Source organism: Homarus americanus, unplaced genomic scaffold (genome assembly GCF_018991925.1).
Source record: "Homarus americanus isolate GMGI-L3 unplaced genomic scaffold, GMGI_Hamer_2.0 scaffold46813, whole genome shotgun sequence".
Taxonomy (NCBI): Eukaryota; Metazoa; Arthropoda; class Malacostraca; order Decapoda; family Nephropidae; genus Homarus; species Homarus americanus.
In genome coordinates this window covers 17,679-42,244 of record NW_024716899.1, presented here as the reverse complement: position 1 = coordinate 42,244, position 24,566 = coordinate 17,679, and the positions used below count along the sequence as shown (strand labels likewise).

The window sequence follows — 24,566 nt, the reverse complement described above, 5'->3', positions numbered from 1 at the left end:
TGAGGTGCGTGGAGGCAGGGCATTGATCAGTGCTGAGCCATCTATGATGATAGCATCTCCATGTGGTTCTCTGTAGCATTCACTTGTGCTTGAAGAATTTCAGCCAGCTGTGACTTCTGACAAGCATGAAGCTTGCCATTGTCACTGAGGGAGGCAGGAGCTGACTGGTTCTCATGCTTGAAGAATTCTTACAAGTCATACTGTCTGTTCTGACTGGAGATGAAGAGTTGCGAGAACGGTGACCGGTAATAAAGTCACAGGAAAAAAGTCACAGGAAAAAAAGTCACATTTCCATTAAACACCATAGATACTAATTAAAGTAATTAAACAAATAGTATTTTAAGTCGCTTATTAACTGACACTACAAGGCAATGAAACAAAAACATTTATGCCAGTCGTTTATTGGCAATATATAACATGTATACATTGAAAACAACATACATAATGTCATAGCATTATAAATACTCGAAAAAATCAGAGTTTATTAAAAACCTTTAAAATAGTCATTTATTGAAGTACTGACATCACATGTACATGTTGAAAACAACTTACACAACAGCATGGCATTACATGTATATTTAGTGTTGATGATTAAGACGAATATTCCTTCTGACGCCACGAAGAAAATCTGTTACAGTCTTGTGATCCTCCAGTCGAGCAACACATAAGCTGTGAAGGCGTTCTTGTAGCTGCACATAGCGTTGACGAACTCTTCTTTGAGGTGGATTGCCAACAGCATTCTGTGATAATGCTGTTCACTGTCGCTTCTTCAAGCTGAAACCATTCAATGACGCCAGATTGAGGGATGGTAGTGACCGACGAGGTTGAAGAACTTATTATTCCACCCTTCACAAATGTTGTTGGTATGAGCATTGTTGTTGCACATTCCATAGGTGTGGGGCGAGATTTTTCCTGTGACGTTTTTTCTGTGACGTTTTTTCTGTGACTTTTTCATCGACTTTTTTCCCGTGACTTTTTTGCCTGGATTCGCGAGAACAGCTGACAGTCATCCTTCTCTTTGGAACTGCTAACAACGTGGTCATGTTTGAAGAAGGAGGATCTGTTTTTCTTGATTGGATGGTAGAACAGACATTTACCTTCACTCTTTAGTCCCTCTAAGAATAATTCTCATGATACTGTGCCTTGTTTCTCCTCAAGGTCTCCTCTATCCCATATTCTTCAACAAATCTTGCGGGGTGAAGCTTGATTGGCAGTGCATTGATTGAATGAAATAGAGGAATATTCCTTGCCAAGCTCTTGTAACCGTCATCTCCTTTCTTGGCAGGATTTGCATGTGGAGACTTAAGATCTTCCTTCTTATCCTGTTGACAAAGACAACACTTTGCCCAGTCAGTGAAGAATGATTTGTTGGTAGATTTTGTGTCCATAACTATTTTTTATCTTCAGGGCCGAGGGTTTATCCTTTTACCGCCCTGATGAGCACTTTCTTGTTTGGGATACAACAAGGTTCATGCCTTTTGCCCTACATCTAGTCTGATCGTTCATCCAGTGTCATTAGTCCCGTGCGATCTGTACACCATCCATATAAATAAAACCCCATTATCCTTGGCTCGGCTTCCCGCTGGCACATCCTCTCAATTCAGGTGCGGCTGCTTAACTGATTTGGGGTTAGTTAAACAGCATTTGGGACACTAAGCTGGAGCAGTATGACATGCTTTTTCTTAGCTGACACTGAACCCCATGCTGGGTTGCACAGCAGTGATGTCACCAGTGTGCAGAGACCTCTGCTTGCTACCCTCACCTAGTTGGAAAAACATAAAACTAATACATAAAACCAGTCATAAATAAGACAAATATACATCTGAGAGTATCAGAAATAGAAAAAAATCATCTGAGCATGCTTGAAAACATACATATCGACACTAATATCATTTAGATTGACCAACTACATCAATTTCTAAAAAAAAATCATCTTTCGAAGGTCAATTTGGCAGCCATCTTGAAAAATGGCCGCCATCTTGGATTTCCAAATAGCCAATCAGGCAGATTTGACAAGTAGCCCCGAGGGTATGATCATGCCAAATTTCATGCTTGTATCACCATTTGCACGATTTTTCCATTATCCGCTCTACTATGTGGCTAGGAGCTTAACACTGCTGGTACACATTCCCCAGACATGTAACTTGCTTGCATCACCATGATTTGTAGGACAGAATGACAAATACAGCATAAATTTAGAGGTCAAAAATTGTCAATTTACATTTACACTGTAGGAGTCCCCATATAAATAAACACTGGAATCACTCTCATATGGGTTTGGGAAATAGTCTTCATTGTTCTCACTATCAAACATTTCCTCTGCTTCAACACTCTCACTGTAATCATCGTCACTGCTGCTTTTGTTCATTATCTTGTCAATTTCCTCCTGAGACATAATTTTTTTTAGACATTTTGGATATATTTTAGTTTGTTTTTCTGAAAGAAAAAGATAACACAAGTGATAAAAACCGTATTTCAAAAGTGTCACGCAACTTCACAGCACCTCTCTAACACACAAAGGCGGGATTAGATATCAACGCGACGCACCCTTACTCTGTGAGGTCTCGGCAAGCACTGAGGCCTGAGGATACAAGGGGGACCCAAGCTCGGAGTCATGAAGGAACCGCGAGAACTTCAGATCCATCCAGCTGACTGGGGTAGGATATACCCCACATTGGCGAATAATTATATTTAATAATGAATAACGATGTTTAACGATGAATGGCGATGATTGACGATGAGTAACGATGTTTAACAAAGAATATCGATAGGTAACGACACAGGGCAATGCTTAACGACGAATAACAACGTAAAACGATAAATAACGATGTTTAACAAAGAATAACGATGTTTAACAAAGAATAACGATGTTTCACGATGATTGTGTAATGATTGATTGTCAGACCAAAGCTTTCAGCCCAGAATTATGTCACATATAACAGCAAGTACACCACAGACCTCGTGGTACCACCACATTCCGGGTTGACACACCTCAGGTCGACCCAAGGGACTTGACCTCGCCCGCTAATGACGTGAGCCGGTGACCTACAACCGCACCTAGCCAAGACACCTGGCCAGGACCACACCTGCACACAACTATTCAGATCAAACCAGTTTAGTGTTAATTGTTAGAGGTCAGAAGCCGGCTGGGCCGACCCCATATAAAGGCCCTACAGTCCCGTCCACGGGCATTCCATTACGATTATCATTCTGATCCTGGTCATACTGATTCTCATTCTGGTTGCTGTCATCTCTCTCCCGTTCGGGTCGTCACTCGGTTCACTAAGCAGAGTCACGCACGTCCCCTCCCCAGGTCGGGAGGGAGACCTCCCGACCAGACCACGGCATCGCCAGCTAAGCAGACTCTCCCATAGGAGGCAGCCCAGCCAGCACTCACTGGGCCTACGTCAGGGTACACGTGAGTCTTGTCAGAACGTCCTAGGGTGAGTTACCTACTGTGGGAAGTGTATTCATTCAGGTGTGTCCGAGAGTCAGTGTCAAGTAACGTAAAACATAATGTGTTAGTACCCCGATATAATAGTGATATTAATGTGTCCATGTCATTGAGTGAATTAATAAATAGTTGTATCGAAGAGGTGTTTAACAAGTTGTCCCTTTAAGAAGTAATATACGTGTATTGACATACGAGATAAGATAAGCGTAGTGACGCTGTGCAAATAACATCCAGGCCACGCTACCAAGTTTCCTATCTTTACATTCCTACTCTCTATACTTCCTACCTATATATGTAATTCTCTTCTTGTGAGTTTTGTCTCATTACAATTGACGATGATTAACGAGGAGTAACGATAAATAACGATGCTCTCATCTCCTCAGGACATCATGGAGGCTCCAGATGGAGTTCGGAGTCGACCAGCCGCCCACTCCATTTACACAGGTCAGTTTGCTCCCAGCTGTATACAGTTTAAACCCACCTGTAAACAGTTTTCACCATCTGTATACAGTTTACTCCCACCTATGTCTCACATGTGGGGTTATAGGTGTTCCCTTTAATTTTAATACTTAACAGTAGCCGAAAACTTATCCGCAATTGCATACAAGTAAACCTTTATCTTGTCTAATAGTTTACATCTAAAGTATTATCTTAAGCCGAGTAGTTTACAGGTAGAAATTTATTCCTTATGTTAAACTCTACATTGAAATTTACAGCCAGAGTTGGAGTTTGCATCAAGAATCTAGTTTACAATTAGTTTACAGATTTTTAGATGTTAGGGATTGATATTCAGTATGTATCTGATAGGTATGCTGTTCAGGTCTAGATATAATTTTGGTCAGGTGTTTTGCAGGTGTAGGGATGACTGTTCAGGTGTGTTGCAGGTGTAGAATTAACTAATGCCCAGGTGTGTTATAGGTGTACGGATGACTGTTCAGGTGTAGAAATAACTAGTGCTCAGGTGTGTTGCAGGTGCAGAAGTAACTAGCACTCAGGTGTGTTGCAGATATAGAAGTAACGAGCACTCAGGTGTGTTGCAGGTGTAAAAATAACTAATGCCCAGGTGTGTTACAGGTGTACGGACGACTGTTCAGGTGTGTTGCAGGTGTAGAAATAACTAATGCTTAGGTGTGTTGCAGGTTTGGGCGACGAGGATGGCGAGGAGAACGTGGAGGAGCTGAGAGAGAGACTGAGACAAATGAAGGCGATGGTCAACGAACGTGCCGCTACCAAGAAATCCGGTACGTGTCGTGGTACGTGCGCTAGGAGTACGTGATCTGGTGCTAAGAGTATCTGATCTGGGGAAACGGGTGCTAAGAGTGTCTGATCTGGGGGTACGGGTGCTAGGAGTATGTAATCTGGGGGTACAGGTGGTAGGAGTATGTGATCTGAGGGGGACGGGTGCTGAGAGTATGTAATCTAGGGTGTAAAAAGCAGGGGAGATGTGATCTGGGGGTACGGTGCTAAGAGTATGACCTGGGGCAATATGCTAGGAGCATGTGATCTGGGGTACGGTGCTAAGAGACAGATTCAGGGACAGGTGCTAAGAGTATAATCTGGGGCACGGCTGTTAGAGCATGTGATCTGGGGTACGGGAAGTAAGAGGCGTGAGGGATCTGGGGGCATGGGAAAAGGAAAGAGAGATCTTGGGGGCACAGGTGCTATGAGCAGCGTGATCTGGGGGCATGGGGTGCTAGGAGTATGTGATCTGGGGGTGCCAAAAGTAAGGAGTGATCTGGGGGCACAGGTGCTAAGAGTATGTAATCTGGGGGCAAGGGTGCTAGGGAGTATGTGGGATCTGGGGTACGGGTGGTAAGAGCAAGCAGAGTATGTGATCTGGGGGTACAGGTGCTAGAGTAAATCTGCGATGCTAGGAGTCTGGGGGTACGGGTGAGTAAGTGATCTGGGGGTACGGGTGCTAGGAGTATGTGATCTGGGGGTACGGGTGCTAAGAGTATGTGATCTGTGGGTACGGGTGCTAAGAGTACGTGATCTTTGGTACTTAAACTAGGAGCACGTGAATTGGAGGTATGTGTACTTGCTGTGCGTGAATTGGGGTATGAAAATGAGGAGTACGTAGATTAGGGGTACGTGAGCTGAGAATAGCACTGTACTTGGATTGGTGTGTTGTAAAGAAACTATTTAATTTACGTGTTAAAGGAATCCACCTCATTGGCCTGTTTTCCAGGTATAGATGAAGGCTTCCTGAGCGTGGTGTTCGCATGCATCTTGGTAGTGATTGCTGGGGTGACGCTCTATGCCTTCGTTGTCCTATACGCTGCCGTGCATAGACGTTGGACTGAGAATCCGGATGACTGAACAACTCCTCCCCCTCATTCTTTTCTCAGTCGACGCTACATCTACAAAATCACTCCCTTAATTTTATATTTATATCTCTTTTAGGGTTTATGTGGAAACTGTACACGTGGCTTATGTTGGACTTATACCTGTGTCTGTATACAACGATTCTATCTAACCAATTTATTGTCTTTTCCCAATGGGTGCTTTTGGTTCCTGTTGATAGTGTTGGTAAAGCGCTCGCACACACACACACACACACACACACAATTTACCTTGCTATTGCCCCGCCATTAATCACAAGTCTACCACTCTCATACGAGGCACAAGTTAGTGTCTCCTCTGGCGGTTGTGTCATAGCCAGTAGGCTTTTCTGACATCATCAAAGATATTTTAAGGATGAAATCAGTCAACACTGAGTTTTCCTATGTCCAAGTTTTAACCGACACAGGGGAAGCTTATCTCTGTCACTTTCTTCATAATATATTACAGTACAAGATCCATTAAGGCTTTGTGAGTGACTGTGTTTACCGGGAAAAGTATCGGCTTTTACGACGATAATGTCTGGTGTTGTTATAATGACATGAAGTCGATCACTCAGTATTTGACTCAACAGTTCCTACTACAAATGACTTAGACCACGAGTTGGGGAAGGCCAGCTGGAGTAGACCAGCTAGGGAAGGCCAGCTAGGGAAGGCCAACTAGAAAAGGCCAATTAGGGAAGGCCAGCTAAGGAAAACCAACTAGCTCATCATCCAAACAATGGTCTAAGTTAAATCTTCGCCAGTTAACTTTAAGCTATTTACCAGGACAATGACCTCATTCTTATTGGAGATTTTTAATTTTAGGATCTAATTTAAAACTAGATGATAACTACAGAGATTTTGTAATACATTTCTTATATGAAGGCAGACGCTACTGACAGACTTACTTACCTTGATATATACTCACATCCGCACAGCAACCTTCTTCTAGTTAAAGAATGCTAGCCATAAGTAGGCAGATCAATCAGATAATTACTTGTCCAGAATCAAGTTTCGTGCGGAGGAGTTTGTTTGTGCGGCTGGTGTGAGGACGTTTCTTACCGTGGAAGAACTGGTAGATGGTGACAGCTGTGTTACGTTCACATGTGTTGCTGTATCACAAACAATCAAAAGTGCAACTAATCTTCCACCAAATATGATTAAATGTAGTTACTTAATGATCAAGCTGTCAATGTGCTGGGAAGTTTTATCGCAATACGTCTTTTAACACCTTGACTGAAGATGAAGAAATAAGGCAAATATGTAAAAGTGTAATTGTGTTTACTCTAGGTTCACGCCTGACAGTCACCCAACCCTCGCCACGGTTCATCAATATATTGAAAATTAACTCCGGTTTTTGAGTCAGTTCTTTATTCATTCATATACTGTATACAGTATATACAGCTAAGGTAGGTGCTGTTGACGTCACAACTGGTATATTACGTCACAACGAGATGTAAGACGTCATTATTCTCAGTAAGTTAAGGTGCCTTCCTGGTCTTGATACATCGGTGTCATTTTAGTTGTTTGCTATATAGAGATGATTACTGTAGCTTTTGTATACACGACTCTACACTGTAAATTTAAATCCCCCAGGATGACACATATTAGTTATTGATGCTTTCATGAAGTCTTTATTATATTTGAAATAGTTTCTGTTGCAGAGCTCAGCTACCTAACAGTTTAATACATAATACTGTGGCTCAGGTTATTAGAGAGGACAAATAATCACCGTGGAAAAACTGCATGAACCGTTGTGAAGTTTGTGACGGCGGGTGGGTGTGTTTCCTCAGGAGAGGACCATCACTAATACAACTCTGTTTCTTCATATTCAGTCTAGATAATCTCATTAATTTATTTTATAATCCATGTGAAGATCAAACTCCCGGCACCTGTGACATGTGATCACTGTAGGAGAGAGCTCACGCCAGCCATAAACTTTTTGTACCATGACAGTATTGTGTACACTCCAGCTGGTGTGTTTACAACTATAATGAACACAGAAAGTTGGGCGACTGAATAGAAATATTTTATTTTTACTCTGTGAAACCTGAAGTGCATTTGTGTGCCCTTCTGTAAGGCTGTGTGGCCAGGGGACAGCTGAACACCCTCTGTTGATACACTGGCCAGTAAGCTCAAACTTCCCCGGCCAATAAATTGGTACATTATTTCTACACCGACTTTATTTTTCCAGTTTTTCACTTAACTTAGGCCATGAAGACCAGGGTGCCGTATAAACCATATGAGGATGGTGGTAACACCTACTATACTGTACTATATGTGAGGTTTTACTTCCCAATAATGACTACAGCTGAGTTGTAACACATTCGAGTTTACTCATAGGGGCAAGACGCAATAATGACTACCGTATCACTGTGTTTGCTTATTGTAAGCTAATATAATGTGTAGAGTGTATAGTGTATTATGTATAAGAAGAACTGTGTGAGGTGGAGGCGTGACAGTGTTGAGTGAGGGACCTGCCAGTGTCCCTCCTGTCAGTTGGTCTCCATTTTCACTTTCTCTTCAAATTGTCCAGTTTACTCGCGGTCATTCGTGTTGTGTTGTTTTCTCTTAGTGTTCAGACACCTTCTTTACTGACCTCCTGACGACACACCAGCACCTCAACCTCCTGACGACACACCAGCACCTCAACCTCCTGACGACACACCAGCACCTCAACCTCCTGACGACACACGAGCACCTCAACCTCCTGACGACACACCAGCACCTCAACCTCCTGACGACACACGAGACACTCAACCTCCTGACGACACACAGCACCTCAACCTCCTGATGACACACGAGCACCTCAACCTCCTGACGACACACCAGCACCTCAACCTCCTGACGACAGCACCATAACCTCCTGATGACACACCAGCACCTCAACCTCCTGACGATACACCAGCACCTCAACCTCCTGACGACACACCAGCACCTCAATCTCTTGACGATACACCAGCACCTCAACCTCCTGACGACACACGAGCACCTCAACCTCCTGACGACACACCAGCACCTCAACCTCCTGACGACACACCAGCACCTCAACCTCCTGATGACACACCAGCACCTCAACCTCCTGACGACACACCAGCACCTCAACCTCCTGACGACACACCAGCACCTCAACCTCCTGACGACACACCAGCACCTCAACCTCCTGACGACACACGAGCACCATAACCTCCTGACGACACACCACCACCTCCCGGCACTCATATGACTCAAAGCTCCCATAGGTTGTCGTCTTCTATTAAGTAACACCTCAACTATCACTGATCATCCTCACGGAGCACCATTTATATTTATTCTCCTGACGTAGCTTAGTCCCGTGTAACAATAGATGTATTAGGGGTAACACTCATATAGTATGAAGTTTTCCTTCACACACGCACACACAAACACACACACACACACACCGCTGTACTTGTCAGTGTTCCCAGCTATAGTGTCTCCAATACTTGAAGAGTGTACTTCAATGTGTAGAATGTTTATGTTGTTTACTTCTATTAATTTAAACAATACCGTATAAACAAGAGTAAAACTATACACGAAAAATGCGATTTTTCCGAATGCTAAACTAACAAAGCAGATGAAATTGGACAACACAGACTCGAGACAGGAACCCCTGGTGAAGGTGACTCAGTGGGTCACCAGCCATCACTGTGGGCCTGGCTCCTCCAACCCTCCCAAAAAATGCTTATGCGAACGTTATAAATACTTGACCTGGTATAATTATTAATGAATCGTCCCTAATATTTATTGTCTGTGCATTCATAACAACACATAATATATTAACCACGACAAGCTGATTGATGTTGCAACATACGCGTTATAATAATCATAACTTTTCAATTGTAATAAAAGTACAGGGCTAGATAAAGAAAGAATATTAATACAGCTATTCCTTAGTTTGTAATATAATTAAGATGATAATTTTTTTTAAACAAATTCGGGCTAGATAAACTTAGTTTATTTTTTCGTCGCTTCAGGTCTTCCACAGATTTTTTTTCAGGAATAAACTGTAAAATTTATTACTTTTTTATAATACAACAGAAAGAATACAGTTTCTAACTTGCCAAGAGTTAAACAATAACAAGTTAACGTGAGTGCGGTAGTGATGAACACAGGCACATGAGGATAATGTGTTAGTGATGGTCGAGTGTTACCATCATGTAACACAACATTACTCCGCTTATAAAATAATAAATCATAATTCACCAGGTATACAACAGTTTCATAATACGTCGTTATTGAATAAGTTATTTACCAATTGTCCATTTTGTCTGTTTTTCCAAAAGAGAAAAAACGTGTTTTTCAAGAAATAAAAAGTTACTAACTAAAACCGAAAGAAAGATCAGACTATATAGAAGTTCTATGTACGTGCAATAAAAATTAATAACTAATTTATGGTTTTGAGAGGAAGTTTGTCCTAGTAGACAGTCGGACCTCAGCACCTCCCTTTGTTCCAAGGACTGTAAACAGTATGATCCTTGCTCTGCTCTACCCTCAACTAGGACAAAATTTAGAAATCTCACGTCTTTATTCTGTAAAATCAACGCAACAAATATGCTAGGTGGAAAAATTTAAGATCTGGTCAGTAGGTAGAGTCACAGCACAAGTTATTTACAGTTAATGATGAACACAAAGAAAGTTTTGTTACTTCTGGTCGTCTTGACGTCTGGACGACACCGTGAGCAGTGGCGAAGTTTACCTTATGTTTGACAAGTATAAATTTGAGGCGGTAAAATAACAACCAGTATATTGTAGACGGAGTTGAAAGTGTATCTGGAGGAAGAAGAAAAGGAGTGGCCAGCGAGGGAATTAATCGACTATATTTACTGTATATATCCTGTTTTATGTTCATAGAAGATAAAAAGGAAACTAATATGAAGATAATGACTAAATGCGCGTATCTGTCTAACATGAGTTGTTATAAGAATAGGGACAAACTGAAGGAGAGATGGATGGATGGATGGATGGATGGATGGATGGATGGGTTCCATAAACTCCTCCACCTCCACTTGATGAGGCTTTGTGCTGAGAATATGACGTATAATATGAATCGCAAATAAATATACTTCTTTAGCTTAGATGGTTCTGAGAGACATAGGCCGAAGGGTTAGCAGGGAATGGGTGCTAGAGGATTTCTTCCCTTGAAACCAGATTGAATTCCACAGTAATCTGGCGGTGTACAACAAGTCAACAATTTGATGTAAAGATAAACTTATTTATTAAATCAATAGCTTGCTTTTTTTTCAGTGGGGAGAGTAATTTTTTATTACCTCAGGGAAAAGCGACCCTGCCTTGCCAGTTAAAAGGGCGCTTGGAAATCTAACATATACATTCAGTCCCAGTTCCCACTCTGTAAACATAAGTCTGCGTTTGGGATATCATCCAATCGTATAACTTGCATCGAAATTGCTTGATGGCCCACGGACCTCACGTCAGCTAAGTTTATGCAAAGGTAAGATATGATGTATAAGACACATAAACCATCGAAACACGGCAGAACTAGTAGCAATAGATTTACATGAGATAAATTTATGTTTAAGAAGAAAATAGATATTAGTTAGGAAATAAAGTTGAAGGCGAATACGATAAAACAAGTTACCAAAGATCATTAACGTAACTCCATTATTAAGTTTTGCATGTAAGGAAGACAGATACATACGTGATAATGAGCGAGTGATATCATTGTCATGTTATAACTCAAATTCTTGAAAAAATGGAAGAAAATGAATTAATTTTGCTGACTCATTTAAGCACAATACGTTGGAATATCGAAGGACGTTATGACATGTTCTTGGACAATAAAAAAATGAAAATGCAATTATTTTTGCATTTAGTTTATTCATTCACACATAATGACCCCCCCCCCCAAAAAAAAAACCCCTAAATATCTGCCTTCGAGACGTTTTTCCTAGTTAGTCCAGGGATGGTCCCATAGTTGGTCCGAATTACTCGCATTTCTACGGCCAAAATACTCGAGTTGAACCCCACCCACCCATTCCCATAACTACCCCCTTAGTTTATTCCCCGAAAACCGTACTACATGTAGCCCAGGTATGTGTTGCTGGTCTGATAGCCACTTTATTAACTCTGTTTATGAGCTAGAGCAGCGGCGTATAAGAACATAAGAACATAAGAATGGAGGAAACTGCAGCGGGCCTATTGGCCCATACTCGGCAGTCCCGTTTACACCCAACCCCTATTGCTATTCAGAGTATTCGAGTTAATGATGATATTTGGTAACTTGTTCCATTCATCCACTACTCTGTTTCCAAACCAGTGTTTACCTATTTCACGCCTAAATCTAAATTTGTCTAATTTAAAACCATTGTTACGAGTTCGCTCCTGGTTGGATAGTTTGAGTACCTTTGTAATGTCCCCTTTGTTTAGCCCTGACTTCCACTTATACACGTCTATCAAGACGCCCCTCGCTCTACGTCTCTCGAGGGAGTGCAAATTAAGATGCTTTAACCTGTCTCTATACTCAAGGTTCCTAATACCCGGGATTAGTCTTGTCATTCTTCTCTGAATTCTTTCCAATGATTCTATATCCATTCTGTAATACGGTGTCCAGAACTGAACTGTGTAATCCAGGTGTGGTCTCACAAGAGCAGGATACAGATTTAGGATGACCTCGCTAGTCTTGTAACTAACACTCCTTTGTATGATTCCAAGTACTTTATTAGCCTTGTTACGAGCAAAAACACATTGTTTACTTGGCTTAAGGTTCCTACTTATCATTACTCCTAAATCTCTCTCGCAGTCGGATTTCTCTATGGCATCGTTGTTCATCTGGTATCTGGTTTCCCTGTTTACATCTCCTATACTGAGTACTTTACATTTGTCCAAGTTGAATTTCATCTGCCATTTTTCAGACCATTCGAAAAATTTGTTTAGGTCTTCCTGTAGTTTTGCTGAGTCCTCATCAGATTTAATAACACGTCCTATTTTAGTGTCATCAGCAAATTTACTTATGTTGCTGTCTATGCCGATATCTATGTCGTTTATGTATATAATAAATAATAATGGTCCAAGTACTAAGCCTTGGCGAACTCCACTTGTGACGTTGCTCCAATGGAACTTAGTGCCGTTAATGCTCACTCGCTGTTTCCTGTCCCGTAACCATGCCCTAATTGATGTTAGACTGATTGGGCGGTAGTTAGAGGATAGTGATCTATCCCCCTTCTTGAAAATCGGTATTACATTCGCTATCCTCCAGGATTCTGGTACTACACCTGTTTTTAAGGACATGTTAAACAACTTTGCTAAGGGCATACTAAGCTCTTCCTTACATTCCTTTAATACTCTGGCAAATATCTCATCGGGACCAGGTGACTTATTAGGCTTTAGTTTGTCTATTTGCTTACTAACATCATTACTAGTTACTACTATCTCGCTTAATTTGTTTTCTTCACTATCTCTGAATAGAGTCGGTGCCTCGGGTATCATGTTTAAATTTTCGGTGGTGAAAACTGTTGAAAAATATTTATTCAAATTATTGCTCATTTCTCCGTCGTTATCAGTGAGCTCGCCGGTATCTGACCGTATTGGTCCAATCTTTTCTCGTGTTTTAGTTTGATACATTTGGTAGAATCCCTTGGGGTTTGTCTTCGCCTCCCTTGCTATCCTCACCTCATTATTCCTCTTGGCTTTCCTGATCTCGGTTTTAACCCTACTCACCACGCCTTCCTTTGGCCAATGATGTTCTTTAAATAATTATTTATCCATTTAGGGTCATAGTTATCTGATCTGAGTTTTTTGTATAGTATGTTCTGCCTTTGTGCATTAAGTAGCTCATTATTTAAATTTTCGTGGAACTCGGCAGTCTCAGATGTCGTTATCAGGTAGGAGTCATCTGTCAGGTTCACGGCCAAGCGTGACACCCCCTCTCTCAGCTGCCTCTTTAAACTGTCAAAGTTTGCCCTTCTGAAATCTGGTACTTTAGTGGAATTTTCCTTACGTCTGCCCTGAAAATCTAACTGGAATCGAATTTCTTTGTGATCGCTGTTTGCAAGTTCGTTCCCTACCTCGACACTGCTAATGAGGTTTTCTCTGTTCGACAGAACTAAATCGAGTATATTATTACCCCGTGTGGGTTCAGTTATATGTTGACTTAGGAAACAATCCTGGATCGTCTCGAGAAAATCCTCTGATTCTGAGTTACCCGTAAGGTCAGTCCAATCTATTTGGCCAAGGTTAAAGTCGCCTACAATACAGACTTTGTTGTGTATGGAAGCCCTGCGCATTTCATCCCAGATAAATCGCTCATTGACTCTATCAAGATTGGGAGGTCTATATATTATTCCTGTGATTAATTTTTCCCTACTGTCGCTTATTTCTATCCAAATTGCTTCTGTATTCCGCTCAGTTTTTATTTCCTTATTTATTTCACACTTCAGATTATCCCTAATATAGATTGCTACTCCGCCTCCTTTCCTGGTTTGCCTATCGGTATGGAACAATTTGTAACCCGCAATTTGGTATTCGACCGGCAACTCACGTGAGTCTGGGTTGATCCATGTTTCAGTGAATGCTATTATATCGATTTTTTCGGTATACCAAGGCCCTAATATCATCCATTTTGTTTCTCATACTTATACTGTTCGCGTAGTAGACATTTAAGTTTGTCGTGTTCTAAGTCCTACCTTTATGGCGTTTTGTTTTAAACTCCCTGTTTAATTTAGTTTTGTCATCATTCCTAACACTATTTCCCTGTAATCTTTTACTTTATTTACCCGCTCCCATTGCAGTTTCCCCCACCCCCGTGCCCATATGTTCCCCTAGCAGTTGAAAGACCGATATCCTTTGAACTGCCCCCTCTAGAGACCCAGCCAGGGTTGCCACCCCATCCCTAGCATAAAGGTCCCTTCTGCCGTAGAAGTTGTCCCAGTTGTCAATGAATGGGACCGATATTGACTTGCAATTTCTGTTAAGACGGTCGTTGACACCAACCGCCCTTGACAATCACTCACTGCCAACTCTCCTTCTCGGCAGGACACGGCATATGATAGGGATCCCTCCCTTAGACCTAATACGATCTATAGCTGCCTTGAACTTATCAAGAAGCTCCTCTCTCCTACACCGGCCAATATCATTGCCTCCTGCACTGAGGCAGATAATGGGTTTGTTCCCATTACCAGACAAGATATTGTCCATCCTGTCAATTATATCCCCCACCCCAGCTCCTGGCAAACACACTCTCATCCTATTTTTGTTTTTACCACAAAAGGCCCTGTCCATGTACCTTACCTGTGAGTCACCAACAATTAAAGTTTTTATACCTTCCTTGTCATCCCTGTCCCTGACTGTACTAACGTCCAATTCGTCTATCAAGGGACTGAACGAGTTGGTACACTTAGCTGTTGTTGTCGTTGTTGTCGTATCATTGGTGTACTTCTTCACCACCAGGGCACGTGACCATTCCTCCCCTTTTGCTTCTGCCTTCAACTCATTCAACGGGACATCATGCCGACTATATATTATATAAAAAGCCTTAAATGTGTCGAATCAGAATATTAAATCACGTAAGCGTCACTTTGTGATGAATTTGGGCCAATATAATAAAACATCATTTTTTAAAACATATCAGGAGTAAAATTAAAACCAAGGATACTGTTGGTTCATCTTCACAGTCTATATCCACAGGAGCCTCATTAAAGCTCATCCAAGTATCACCGTGTTCCTCTGCTTTGGTACGGGTTCCAGTTGAAGCCTGAGGAACCACATCTGACACTGTCTTTTTAGGGTAATTATTTCCATTACATTGCTGAAAATCATGATATTCACTTCTTTGTTGCAATGCATATGTTGATTATCGCTTCCCTTTTGTGCCGACGGTTGATCTTTGAGCTGTTTTACATAGTTTGTGTATTCAGTGGAAGATGTGGCAGCTTCCAGTTGTGGCTGTTTCACTCCATACGTGTCTGATGTTAAATGCTGGTGCCAGTCGGTTAGGTGGTGTGTGTGTGTGTGTAATAATAATGATAATAATAATAATAATAATAATAATAATAATAATAATAATAATAATAATAATAATAATAATAATAATAATAATAATAATAATAATAATAATAATAATAATAATAATAATAATAAACGGTTTATTGAAAAAGTTTGCAGCCCGAAGGCTGAAAATATACATTGGACATAAATGACTTATTACATACTCTGGTGGTTTAACAAAAGCCTTCATTAGAGAAAGGTGAAGGAACATACAGTGAACATGCAGATTAATGTTTACACACGTAGTGTAGTAACTCCCTCACAGATGGCGTTAAGAGGGGCATCACGTGGAGTACTAGTTCCCTCACAGGTGGTGTTATGAGTGGCTTGACGTGGTGTAGTAATTCCCTCACAGATGGTGTATGAGGGGCCTGATGTGGTGTAGTAATTCACTCACAGATGGTGTTATGAGGGGCATCACATGGCGTAGTACTTCCCTCACAGATGGTGTTATGAGGGGCATCACATGGCGTAGTACTTCCCTCACAGATGGTGTTATGAGGGGCATCACGTGGTGTAGTAATTCCCTCACAGATGGTGTTATGAGGAACTTTACATGATGCTGTAGCAACTCATTCACTACGTGGTGTCGTAGCATCATGGGGACACCACGTGGTCAGTTGTCACAGGACTTCACTCACTCAAGTGGGTGAGGTGTGGTCCCAGGCTTCTCTATCGTGGAGTCTCAGGGGAATTATCACTGGGTACCTGGGACCTCACTGTGTGAAGGTTAGCTTGGGTAAGACTCAACTGCCGAGTTGTTTTTCACTGACTTAAGCACTGTTCACCACTATTCAACACTGGTTCCATTCCTTTCCCAAATGAAATAGTAACAACTGGCGAGAACTTGTTGATATTCCAGTGGGGAAGAGGGTTCAGGGGAGGTAGTTGGTATGGGCCAACATAACAGTTGAAGTGGCTGCTGCTGAGCAGCGCCAGGTGCGTCTGACCCGTCTTGACCCGTCGGTGGTCAAGTGATTTGTGTGTGTGTGTGTGTGTGTGTGTGTGTGAGCTTCTTTCAAGAGATACATATTGCTTGCATGTGTGTCACAAGAGACCTACTCAGTGCCTTAGGATGTGTCACTCATTATTACGACCTTAGCGTAGATCGTTACATAAACACAAATCACTTAAGTCTTTCAAATATATCAGTATTTATGATTACATTATTAATCCCAAGTTCTCACAACAAAGGTCAAGTTAACAGGTCAAAACCTAAACAGGTAACTAAAAATATAAACATTTATTAACTTATGTACACAAAATAAAATAAATAACAATAATAATAAGATAAGATGTTGGAAGGAACGCGCATGCGTGCGTAGTGTCAACAAAGGCTGTAAGAGACTGCTCCTTAAAATTCGTATTTCTGACGAATTCAGAGCGTCTACCAATCCCAGCCTGTGCAGACAACTATAGTAAGACCCAGATATCAGCACAGTGGCATATATTTTTTTGTTACTTTTGGACTTTGTCATTTTTTGGGGATAAAACATCTGGTCCTACCACCCGATCCCTCTGAGCAAAGTTTTTCAAGTTTGCTCATGCGCAGTGTGATAGTGTGACGTCATTACCACTCCACCTGACTGCAGTGTTGCCAACGTGCCCTATGCCCGCCGTTAAACGCTCCCGTTCGTTGGAAACGGCGGCAGTAGGTGACAGTGATGCTGACGACTTTCTTCTTGAAGACACGTCAAAGAAGAAGCAGAAACCTCAGAAGTCAGGGTCTCCAGCAGGGGCCACGGCTCCCCCTTGCACCCCTTCTGGGGCTGTAGAGGGTGGACTCCTGTCATCGGGGTCCCCAAGTGAGCCTACATGTGGCTCAATGACCGACCCTCCGCCGACGATGGACATAGGGGATTCCCTTTGTCTCCCTGCCCCGTCGCGCCTTCGTCGTCTCGCCTTCCCTCGGGACTTGCCTCTGAGCACACGGACGACCTGGTTCTTCCGTCACTGCTCTCCACTTCAGGACTCAACACTTCGCCTCCGCCGAGGTCCCACAGCCGTGATAGTCACCACACAAATGGACGAGACGGTACGCCTGCTCACTCAGGTGGGCTTTCCTGCTCCCCAGGGGGAGGTGATGCTGAAGTTCACCATCATCACCCCAGAAACTCGTCGTACCAAGGTAATGGTTCGCCACGTACCCTGGGAGATCCCTATCGACGATCTTCGCCCTCTTCTCCCACAACTACTGGACATGGAACGCCGCATCAACCCGGTCTCCAAACGTCCATCCAACGAACTCATCGGCTGGTGGGTGGGCCCCCTCCCCCCGAAGGTGAATGTAGGACCAATTCACAACTGTCCTCTCGACCGATTTATCGGAACCCCGAAAATCTGTGGTCGTTGCCAATCGTGGAAACACCGCACCTGGGAGTGCACGAGGATGGTCGCCTGCGGTTTCTGTGCAGGTCCTCACGACACAGTGGAATGCAAATCGAAAATTCAGAACAAAATCCCAGTTATTCCACGGTGCGTCAATTGCCATGGCAGTCACCACGCCTGGAATGCCAATTGCCCACAGCGTCCTGGCACTCGCCCGGGGAAAACTTACCTTGTACCACCGCCCTCGTCTCTGACGAAGCCCCTGTCAACCAAACCTCAATCCTATCCACCACCGCCTCTTCCATCCACCAAGGATTTCCCATTGATCTCCTCTCCTCTACCACCCCCTCCATCACCCCTACCACCCATCCTTTCTCCCCTCCCTCCCTCTCCCTACCGTTCTTGGAACAAGGTCGTTGCCGGCCCTGCCACACAGTCACCACCATCTCCTGCCCACCCGGACCCCCGCTGTCTCTCACCAGCACCACCACCTCTTACTCAACTGAACCCTCACCGTCCCTCTCCGTCGCTACCACCACCACATGCCCAGTCGGGCCCTCGGCAATCCTCGCCGCCACCTCCAGCTCGTGCACAGGTACACCAAGTTGGTTCTATGGAAACAATCACTCTCCGTCTGGATAGCCACTCCAAGCAAATCAACCTTCTCTCAGCCCAACTCGACTTGTTTGTGAAAACAATTGCGACATTGCAGAAGCAACAACAACTCATTCTGGACACCCTGACCCAACAGGGGCGCATTTTGCAAGCCCTGATGACCCGCCTCCTTCCATCTCCCGAGATGGAGGATCCATCCCTCGCTCTCCCACTCCTCCCTCTCCATTTCTCTCAACAGAATTTGGTACCTCCTCTGGAGCCCTGTCTAGCCCCTCCGACTCATCTCACACCGGAGGCCGTTCCCTCCTCTTCTTACAATGGAACATCCAGGGACTTAGACCTCGCCGGACAGACCTCGCCCAGTTTGTGCTCTCCCATCAAGTAGATGTTGCTCTACTTCAGGAAACCATCACAGACGATGTTACTCCACTCCGCCTCTCTGGCTATTCTGTTTACACCCTGCCTCGGTACCGTGGGCAGGCTCGTGGCCTCCTCACCCTTGTGCGTAACACCATTCCATCTGTTCGTCTCCCTTCACCTGACTCACATGGACCCCCGTCTGAATTACTTTCTGTCTCCCTTACTCTTGGTGACCGGACCCTTCGTGTAGTCAATGTTCATTTCAAGAGTGATTCTCTGGACCCCCAGGTTCTTCACGACCTCCATGATGGGGTTCCCACTATTGTTCTTGGCGACTTTAATGCCCGCCATCCCACTCTTACTCCGGATCATCCCACTCCATGTACCCTTAATGGATCACATCTCTCACAGTTTCTTAATGGGGATGATGATGTTCGCTTTCTTTGTCCTGACGATCCTACTCGCCTCCCCCATAGTTTCCTTGATGTTGGCTTACTATTGAACGGTCATACTTCCTTTCATCCTACCGTCTGCACCGAGCCTGCTCTGTATAGTGACCATCTTGCCGTTACTACCCATCTCAGGCTCTCCTTCTCTGCCCCGACATCAACTCCTTATCGATCCCCTCGCCTTCGTCTCACACAAGATGCTGTTCCTCCCTTTACCCAATACCTTTCTACCTGGGCGGATTCCTATGTTGTCCCTCAGTCCCTTGACTCTTACAGCGCTGATTTTGTTGATGCCGTGTATGACTCTGTCAATCGCGCTACCCCTCCACGCCCTCCCCGTCACCCCAGAAGTGCCACCAACTACTGGTATCGTATCCCTGCCATGAGACATCTCCGGCAGGTAACCCGTGATCTCCACTCTGCCATACGGAGGTCTCGGTCTCCAGAGGACTGGGAAGACTTCAAAAATTGGTGCTCCTTTGCAACTCAGGAGCGCCGTCGGATACGTGAGGCGGACTGGCTATCCTTCACGGGGTCTCTATCGTTCCAGTCGTCACCCTCTTATGTATGGAATCGGATTAATGCTATACGGGGTACTCGACGGAGGCCTCCTCCCCACCCTGACCCCGCCTCCCTTGCCTGCTCTTTAATGGAGGACTGGGCACGAGCTTCCTCCCCTGAGGCACTTCCAGATCCAATGCAGGAGGCAGTGCAGGCCCGCATCGATGCGTCTGAGCCTGTTGTTCGTGCTGCTCTTACCTCCCCTGCCCCCACTGATCATCCCATCACACAGTTCGAGCTTGACAGTGCTCGTCGCTCTAGAAAAGACACCTCTCCTGGGGATGATCAGATAACCTACTCCGTCCTCAACGCCTGTACTAATATTCCTAACGGCCCCTTGCTTGCTCTCTACAATATGTCTTATGAACATGGGGTTCTCCCGTCCAACTGGAAAAATGCCACTATTATCCCCATCCCTAAGCCGGGAGATCCTGGGAAATATCGACCCATTAGTCTTACCTCCTGTGTTTGCAAGATGATGGAGAGGGTACTCCATCGTCGCCTTCTTCACACCATAGGCGGCTTCCACAACTCCCTCAATGGTTTCATTCAACATCGCAGCACAGCACACTCCATTGCTTCCTTTTATTGCAATCAGACTGCCCGCGTCTCCGTCTTCCTTGATATCAAGGGAGCCTTTGATACGGCTCAGCCTGCCCTCATTTTAGCTGAACTTGCACGGTTAGGGGTTAAAGGGAGACTTCTACAATGGATCGCCTCTTACCTCACTGGACGTCAGGCCCGGGTTCGCGTTGAAGGCTCTATGTCTCCTGTTCAAGAAATGAACCTCGGCACCCCTCAAGGTGGAGTCCTGAGTCCCACCTTGTTTAACACTCTCATGCACTCCATTGCATCACTCCCGTGGCCGACAGAAGTTGTCCACTCAGGATATGCCGACGATGTCCTCCTCCAAGCCCCTGACTACCTCAGCATGCAGGAAGCCCTTGATCTGGTCTCCAGAGAGTGTGATTCACTTGGTTTCCTTCTTTCAACTGCGAAAACAAAAGCCATGTGGCACGGTCGTGTTGTACCTCCACCCCTTTTCTTATCAGGAACGCCCTTGGACTGGGTTAATGAGACAAAATACCTGGGTGTGTATGTAACTCGCACACGTTGTCAGATCCCTGAAGTCCGCTATCTTCGAGACATATGTTTTCGGCGTCTCGCTCCCCTCTCTACCATGTGCAGGGGTTCCCTTGGTGCCAGCATCCCTGTACTTCTCACCATGTACAAGTCTTTTGTTCGTTCCTGTGTCGACTACGCCGCCCCTGCCCTCGTCAACATTAGTCGGACTGCTGTCAACCGTCTCGAAGTTATCCAGAGGAAAGCTGCTCGTATCATCCTTGGGGCTCCTCAGTGGACACGCTCTACTTCTCTATATAACGAACTTGGTCTTTCCCCCTTACAGGATCGTGTCCAGGAGTTTTACCTAAAAACTGCCGTTTCCATTCTACGGGATCCTAGGGGCAACTATGTCCAAACCAACTTGACTACTGCTGTTCGAGACCGACCTCCATCTAGAAGACAGTGGCGAGGGTCACTCATCCGAGCCCTTCAGGAACACGACCTCCTGCCTGATATTGTTGTCACCCCTGCTGTTGGTTTGTCTCCTTCTCCCTGGCTGGATTTTCAACCTGAAGTGATTGCCCTCGGTGGACCGCTCCCGAAATCCCAGGTGAACCCTGTTATTCTCTGCAAATACCACCTCTCCAGGATCGCTCACTGGTCCCCAGGTAGGGTCGTCCTCTACACTGATGGTTCTGTTGACCCCGCTACAGGTAGGGCCGGGGCTGGTGTCTACATCTCCCGTCCTCATGCCCCTGAGCCTATCAAACTGTCTCTCAGAGTTTCTGACGGGGCATCCTCCACTCAGGCTGAACTAATAGCCCTCCTTGCTGCCCTTCTCACTGAGGAAGAAGCAGATGGTTTCTGCCCCTTGCTTGTCTGCTGCGATTCCAGGTCTGCTCTCGACGGGATCGCATTTGGATCTGGGGAAAATAAGGACCTCATCCTCCGAATACGAGGGTTAACATCCACACTTCAGGATGAAGGCCGTCCTGTGACATTCCTATGGATACCTAGTCATGTCGGTATCTTGGGGAATGAGGCAGCAGATGACCTTGCCAAGACTGGCTGCAACAAGGCCACACCTGACTACGTTGTTCCTCGAACACTCTTACAGATTAGGACCCAAATCCGCCGCAAACAGAGAGAAGCTCGGGAAGCAGCCATCCCCCTGGACTCCCCGCCCACATGGTACGATGTCCTCCGTAAACTTCCTGACTTCTCGTACGTCTACGGGAAAGGGTCGCGGAAGGGGGACGTGATTGCTGCCCGTATCATCATTGGGTATGACTTTGCTTGGGAGATTGGTATCCCCACATCCCCTGACGGAGACACGATGATCCTCCCAATACTGGCCAGATATTTTGTAAATAATATTAATTATGTGTTAAAGGAACATCCTTCCTTCCTTAGGCTTTAGTAAGCCCCTTTATAATATTTATACTGTATATACTTTTCACACTTGCCAGATGATTATGGTGTCATTGTACAGGGGTACCTAGTGACAGCACTAGGATCCCGCTTCCTCTATCAAGGAATAAACAATTGAAATTGAAATTGAATTGATAAGATGTTTGGAAGTGGCTGAGTAAGGACTGAAGTTCCAATAAAATTAATATCAAGCAATAAGAAATCTCAAAAGTCAAGTGCCAACTACCAAAACACCAGAGAGAGGTATACTACTTTACTTAAGATAGTTGTGCCTAGACTGATTACCATGTACCAGCCGGTCACCGACGTCACCTCTCTACCACCAAATTCTGACGTTTTATATCCTGATTGGCTGAAACGTAAGCTTTATCTAAATTACCTTATTAACAATGCAATGTAATAAACACATTTAATACTTAAATGAGGACTCATTCAGTGTGGACAAGTAATGGGCGAAACTGCTCGTAACATCCCCCTCCTTATCTAAAAAGTTTATGAATAAAAGGCGAAAACTTTTATACATCACAGGACAAGGTGTATGCCAAAAAATTGTCTTTCCCTTTAATTTGTTTCGCTTCTATATTGAAGGGCTACAATGCTAAAGCCCACCTAAGTAATCTTGGATTTATATTTCTCAACCTCTGTACAAATTGTAAGGGATAATGATCTGCGTACACCTCTACTGAATATGGTGAACCCTCAACATACACTGCAAACTTTTCTAAAGGTAACAAAAGCCCCCAAAGACTCATTTTCTATCGTGGTATAACCACGCTGAAGTGGTTTTAATTTCACACTGTTGAAACAAACTGGGTGTAGTATACCCTTTTCAAACTGTAGTAACACAGCACCCATACCCACATCACAGGCATCAACCTGAATCACAAAAGGCTTGTCAAAATCTGGCATATTTAACACAGGAATTGAGGTTAACAGATGTTTAAGGGTTTCAAATGCAGCCTGACATGCTTTTGTCCACAAATACCTTCATTTTGGAACCTACACAGGGCTTTTCAATTTGCAGGAGGCGGGAGTCGCTGTAGAGCCGCTATCATTGCATTGACTGGAGCCACCCTCCCTTGGCCCACCATATGACCAAGGTAGGTGAGGGTTGCATGGCCAAACTCACTTTTAGCCAAGTTGACAGTGAAGTTGTACTCCGAAAGGCGGGTGAAAAGGGCACTAAGTCGCTCAGTGTGTTCCTCCCAGGTAACTCCTGTCACTAGCAGGTCATCCAAGTAGGCACAGACACCAGGAAATCCAGACTTCACCACATTCATAGCCCTCGGGAATGTCCCAGGGGCACTGCGAAGCCCAAAGGGGAGGACTTTGTACTGCCAAAGCCCATCAGGAATGACGAAGGCAGTAATTCTCTTAGATTCCACCGTCAGAATCACTTGATAGTACCCCTTCATCAGGTCGAGCTTCATGATGAACTTTTCCTGCCCGAGGTTGTCAAGAATGTCGTCTATACGAGGGAGAGGATAGGAGTCAGCCCTGGTCACATCAATTACCCGTCTGTAGTCTGTAAACCTACGGAAGGAGCCTTCGAATTTTGACACCAGCACGCACGGTGATGCCCAGTCACTGTCGCTTGGTTCGATTAGTTCGTGTCGAAGCAAATAGTCCACTTCCTCCCTCATAATCTTCCTCTTGCCAGGGTTGGTCCTAAAGGGTGCTTGCTTGGTAGAAGGGTCACCTGGTGTTCTATGAGGTGTTACGAGTTGGGGATTTAGAAACTGGTTTAGAATATAGTTAAAAGTCTACCCAGATCCCAACAGGCAACAACAATAAAAAAACTAAACAAACAAAGAGAATCGGACTATAAAAGGGTTTTGTTGTGTATAATAAAGTACAATAAATTCCTTAACAAAATATCCAGTTTTCTGTAATTTACCCTTAACCATACTTAACTTAAACATACGCAACATTGGCTTAACAGTATATACATATTTATACAAC

The 24,566-nt window shown here is 44.2% G+C and overlaps 1 protein-coding gene across 4 annotated transcripts; it reads left to right on the top strand.

Annotated features, from left to right (window-relative positions):
• Window positions 1–3,780: 3,780 nt before the first annotated feature.
• On the top strand, window positions 3,781–24,409 carry LOC121858527. 4 transcript variants are annotated; one of them, XM_042355002.1, is made up of 3 exons: window positions 3,781–3,898; window positions 4,594–4,695; window positions 23,629–24,409. In XM_042355002.1, exons 1-3 carry the CDS (start codon window positions 3,820–3,822, stop codon window positions 23,697–23,699), a joined length of 252 nt encoding a protein of 83 aa, XP_042210936.1. In that variant the 5' UTR covers window positions 3,781–3,819; the 3' UTR covers window positions 23,700–24,409. The 4 variants fall into 4 exon arrangements, with proteins under 4 accessions (XP_042210936.1, XP_042210935.1, XP_042210934.1 ...); XM_042355001.1 differs by lacking the exon at window positions 23,629–24,409 and adding an exon at window positions 5,649–7,949 and having other exon boundaries at window positions 3,793–3,898; XM_042355000.1 differs by lacking the exon at window positions 23,629–24,409 and adding an exon at window positions 5,643–7,949 and having other exon boundaries at window positions 3,793–3,898.
• The last annotated feature ends 157 nt before the right edge of the window (window positions 24,410–24,566 follow it).